Here is a 5333-nt window from a genome sequence, read left to right as displayed (position 1 = left end):
GCAACATAAGACACTGGTTGTTGTGAATTGTGTAGGCTACTAATTCTGTGAAGTGTGTTATGTTAGTGCTGCGGTATCGTTGTCAGCATTCACGCCATCGATGCTTTCGGCATTACTTTTCACCAAACCCTTGCATCTCGGCGCATCCTATATTGTGGAAATGTGCCATATTTCAGGTTGATACCGATAGGTTTCGTGTACGCTTCCTTTGCGGCGCTGACCCTGTTTCTAGAAGCACGACCAAAGAATTTAACGGCAAAACACCGCAGTCTTGTGAAGAACAACTTCTATGCGATGCACGCAATAAAATGCTCGTCCACTACATTAACGCTTGTTCTAGCCTACAAAATACGTGCACTGTTTGCACAGCTCTCAGGGTCTGTGTGGAACGCAAAGACCTTTAGTAATTGCCCAGCGCTATTCTTGTGCGATAGTTCAATAGTGAGCACGATCAATAGGCTTCTGGCTGAGGTTGCGTGGTCACATGCGCCTGTGGATCTGCGAATGGTAACCCTAACGTGCGCTATGTGCCCGACGAATGTGTACATGGCGGACACTGGTTCGTGGCTCTGCCCTGTACATTAGGCACAACATGCTCAAGGAGGTCAGCCGAATGTGGCAAATGATGTTACTCATTGGATAACGGGAAAAGAATGCACCAATTATTGCTGAAGCACCTGGACCAAAGACGGTTGGGTGTATTCATCTGATGCATTTTTTTCACAGTTTTTTTGTTCGTATGCGATGCGGCAAGTGCTTCGAATAATAAAAAAGGACTCCACCACACATTTCCCGAGTCACATTTGTCTGAATCATATAGTTGGCGATTGTTGATAAGCTTCTTTTTTTTCTTCACCATGTGTAGATGGCGAAGCCGAGGATGAAGACGTGGTCTGGCAACTACTAGAATTCTCTTTCGATGTCGTCATTGGCGACAACGGTCGTCGTCAGCGTAACACAATGGACAGATGGACAAGCCAAACTAACTGACAAACAAGGCAGTCTTTAGAGTATTAAAATCACTCATTTCGTATCTCACCAAACGCGCATGTCCCACAAAGATCAGTTTTGGTACCAGTCAGTCAGTCAAGAACTTTATTGAAGTCCTGAGGAGTTTCAATCCATTGGAGATCCCACGCGGGGAACTCCTCCGGCAGAAACCGTAGGCGACACCCAAGTCGGGACGGGAACGTGGTGACGCTCCGCCAGTTCTTGGGCCCTCTGGACGGCCTTGAGTTGGAGTTTGAGGTCCGGGCTTTTGAGGGCTTCTTCCCATTCGGGCTCACTGGAGAGAGGGCCCTTTGGTAACGCGGTACATTGCCATAGCATGTGCGAGAGTGAGCAATAAAGTTCTGGGCAGCCTGGGCAATTTGCCGGGATTTCTGAGTTATAGTGACTTGGTAGGCCTCGTGACGGATACGAGTCCGTTTGTAGCATTCGAAACGCGGCCGCCTGCGCGCGTGCGAGTTTGGCGTGTGGGAGCGGGAATTTGGTTCTGCCTTTCCGATAGTGGGAGGGGATCTCTTGATAAGTGAGCAGCGGGTCATTAAACTGAATGTCCAGCCCCTCGTAGGCCGTGGGACCGTCGCGGCGGGCAAGTTCTCGCGCACGGTCGTGGGCCGTTTCATTGAGGTTAGCTTTTCGCGGGTGAATGTCTTTCCCCATGTGAGCGGGGAACCAGGAGAGGCACCGTTTGCTCTCTTTTGAGCTCGCTAGTAGTATACGCGCTGCTTCTTTAGATACGTTGCCGCATTCGTAGGCCCGAATTGCGGCACGCGAGTCCGTGAAGACATAAGTAAATGTGGGCTCTGCCATGGCGATGGCTACGGCTATTTGTTCCGCTTTAGCGCTGGTGCTCGTTTTAACCGATGCGGATGATCGTAGCGTTCCGTTGCCGTCCACGACCGCTATTGCGAAAGTGGATGTGCTGCCGTACTGGGCCGCGTCCACAAATGCAGTGGCTTCACGATCCGCGTCGATGCGGTCGAGAATCGCGCGGGCGCGGGCCCGGCGCCTACCCACGTTGTGTTGTGAGTGGACGTTTCTGGGAAACGGTGAGACTTTGTATTTGTCTCTAATTTCGCTCGGTAGGGTAACCGCGTGCTCGAGATAGGGAGACGGGGAGACATTGGCGTCATTTAAGATTAGCCTACCGGCTTTGGACGAGGATAGGCGGAGTATTTGCGCCATATATCTGAGCCTCGATCACTTCGTCGATGTTGTTGTGCATACCTAGCTGGTCAACCTTTGCTGTACTTGCTCTTTGTGGAATTCCCAAGACGTGTTTGATGCTCTTGCGCATGAGTGTGTTTAGCTTCGTCTTTTCTAGTTTCGTCCAGTTGTGGGCAGAGGCGACGTAATTAATGTGACTCGTAAGGAACGTGTGGTATACGCGCAGAAGGTTATCTTCGCGGAGACCCTTCCTGCGCCCCGAGACTCTGTGGATGAGTCTGATCACGTTTTCGGTTTTGGCGGTTAAGTGCTTGATCGTGTGTCCGTGGCATCCGGTGGATTCGATTATAGGAGCCCAAGAATGCGTATGTGGTTGACTCGCGGAATCTGTTGTCTGTCTCTTGTGTGTAGTGCGAGCGGAAGTTCGTCTAGAGGTGTTATAGTGGCGGACTCCTTGGCAAGACTTGCGATATAGTAATAGTTCCGATTTCTGTGAGGATAGTTTCATTCCTGTGTTTTGGTACCACTGTGATTTTTAATCGACAGAAACAATATATCGACCAACATGTGGTCTTCTATGCGTGTTTTTGCAGATGGCTGCGCAATATATAAAGAAATAACCAACCAGTGGGATTCTGCAATCCGACTTACCGACCCTTTCAGAATGGTGCAGCAAATGACAGATGAAAATTAAAATTCGTCCCTGTACCAATTTCTTGCCTAACGAATATCCAATTAAACATACTGCAGCTGAAGCAGTTTCGGTGATTAAATGCTAAAGTGTTCTGCTCAATCACAATCTAAAATGGATTGATCATGTCGAATTAATCACTACCAAAGCATTTAGAGAGCTCTGCGTTCTAAAACGTTGCCTGCGCCTAATTCAGGCACCAAACTTCAGGCATTTATTTCGCTAAATGAATGGACACTAGCGTACGCTTCTAACATATGGCCTCCCCATAAAGCTTGCCTTTCTGAGATGCTGGAATCAATACAGTCAATTTAAAGCCGCTAGATTAAGCTATTCCTAGTATTCTCGCTGCCCCACTGTGTCATCCATACAAACAACACTTAGCATTTAACTCTCCTAAGAAGCAGAAAATATTTGCGATTATTCCTTGTTCAAACTGTTCATTTTCGTGACAGCGCCTTTCACGCAAATGCATTCATCCAGCAGCCGACATCTCCACCCGCATTGACCACGAACACAAGAAATATCCACTTTTCGCTCGGGCTAAAAAATATTTACACTTACCTTTAGTCTTATCAAGACTAAAGGTGGAGCGCCCTTCCATTGCCAACATCAAGGAATTATCTTTTTTGTAATCAGCTCTACTATTAACCCACCTTACCGCCGTATACGACAACACATCTTAACTTGAAGCCCGATTCAAGAACGCATCTTGAAGCCCGCACTCGACTTGATCAGGGAGACGCGTGGCGCGAACGTGCCCATGACACTCATCGCGTTTCCTCCGGCGCGTTTACGACAGGCGTCATTTAAGTCAAGAGAAGCGTGGGCTTCAACTTCGGTAATGTTCTTGAATGCGGGGGTTAATAAGCAAACCTGCCACTCCAACTGATTATTCTAAAGAACAATGTTACTCCGCGCCTTATTAACGTTGAACACTGTCATGCATTTGTTGTATTATACTAATAGCATTGCAGCTCAATCTTGTATTATTGCATTATATATTCATTACTTCATGCTGCTACTAGATGTACTGTTTACGTTCAATGCTGAAAACATTTGCGTTCTTTAGTTATGTTTTGTTCTTCATGCTTATAACCCGCTTTCGACGTTTCTTGTTGTTATCGCCCCAATGTAGTGCCTGATGCCGGGCCCTTAGGGTAAATATCTGAAACGAAATGACACATAATTTCAAACGCTTAGCTGTTGTCGCATTAATATATCTGTGAAATCGTTTAAGTCCCCCGCAGCCTAGGCTGCTACCAGACCCATTACAAAAAGGTGATTACAAAGAACTTTATTTGAAAAAGACGCTTTATGACAAAACGTAGTTTAACAAAACATCTACGCAAACTGCAATGTGTCGTTACATGCATATTGCATTATATGCGAGAAAGTAGCTTATATTGCGTTCTCAGCGAGAAAGTAATTTAGCGCTATCGGATTACCCAGGTTGTGTTCTTTGGTAAACTCGGCAATTTTGAAGTTCTTCCTCTTGTCGAACGGAACCATCTGGGGCGACTCGATGATATTTTGTTGCTCGTATGCCAGAAAAACGTACCGATGCGGACCCGATCCTGCGGGGGGCTTCGGACCGCGGTAGCTGAACAGCTCATTTCCCCGCGTGTAGTTGACGGGCTCCTTGACGTCTCCCGCCTCCACGTTGACCACTAGCCAGTGTAGGATGGGCCCGAACTTGGGGTCGCTCATGCTGGGCGCGTCCGGGTCCAGCATGGCGATCGTGTACGTTGTTCCGGCGGTTCTCGGGAACTCGATGGCCGACGGTGCGGCGGACGCCTGCTCCGGGGTGAAGCGGTTTCCCATGGCGATCGGGCCCGCCTCGAATCTCGCTTCGAAAACGGCCCCCGGAATTGCCTCGATCAAGTCGGGTGCAATCCTGCTGTTGTTGGCCTTGTCAAGGAGCTCCATCTGCCTGCTGTCCAGCTCCGTCGCGCGGCACGTGACCAGCACCAGGATCGTTGCAACAGCTACCGCCAGCTGCATCGCTGCGCCGCGCGACGCCCCCGCAGCAGGCGTGCCTCGCTGCGCCAGTGGATGCCTGGCGAATGGATGCCGCGCTGCCGAGCGCGAGCAACGTACAAGGACGCGCGGGAAGGAATCTCCTTCCGGCTAAGGTGGGGAACCGGTTCGGTCAAGGTGCACAGGGCCCGCAAGGCCACACTGCCGCCTTCGTTGTTACCGTCCCCGCTGGGCAGTGGACGGAGACCACAACAAGGAAATTGAACGACAGCCAGCTATTCACCAGTCACGTGGGCCGAGCGGCGGCGATAATAATAGCACGCGCGTTCGTCCCACGACGCGCAAACAGGCGCCAGTGACAACGGTGTCATCGAAGAAACGCGCTGCCCTGAGTGGCGAGCCTCAGATAAGCAGCTTGCTCTCCCGCAGAGGCCGTTTAATGGCACTGCTACTTTGTGCGCGCGGGCACATGGTCACTTGATGCTTTTTT

General features: G+C 49.8%; 1 protein-coding gene across 1 annotated transcript; it reads right to left on the bottom strand.

Annotated features, from left to right (window-relative positions):
* Positions 1-4141: 4141 nt before the first annotated feature.
* Positions 4142-5089, bottom strand: LOC135907573 (protein D2-like). The gene has a single exon (XM_065439259.1). The coding sequence runs from the start codon at positions 4865-4867 to the stop codon at positions 4265-4267; it is 603 nt and encodes a 200-aa protein (XP_065295331.1). The 5' UTR covers positions 4868-5089; the 3' UTR covers positions 4142-4264.
* Between the last annotated feature and the right edge of the window lie 244 nt (positions 5090-5333).

Source organism: Dermacentor albipictus, chromosome 1 (genome assembly GCF_038994185.2).
Source record: "Dermacentor albipictus isolate Rhodes 1998 colony chromosome 1, USDA_Dalb.pri_finalv2, whole genome shotgun sequence".
Lineage (NCBI taxonomy): Eukaryota > Metazoa > Arthropoda > Arachnida > Ixodida > Ixodidae > Dermacentor > Dermacentor albipictus.
This window is presented reverse-complemented; position numbering and strand designations above follow the sequence as displayed.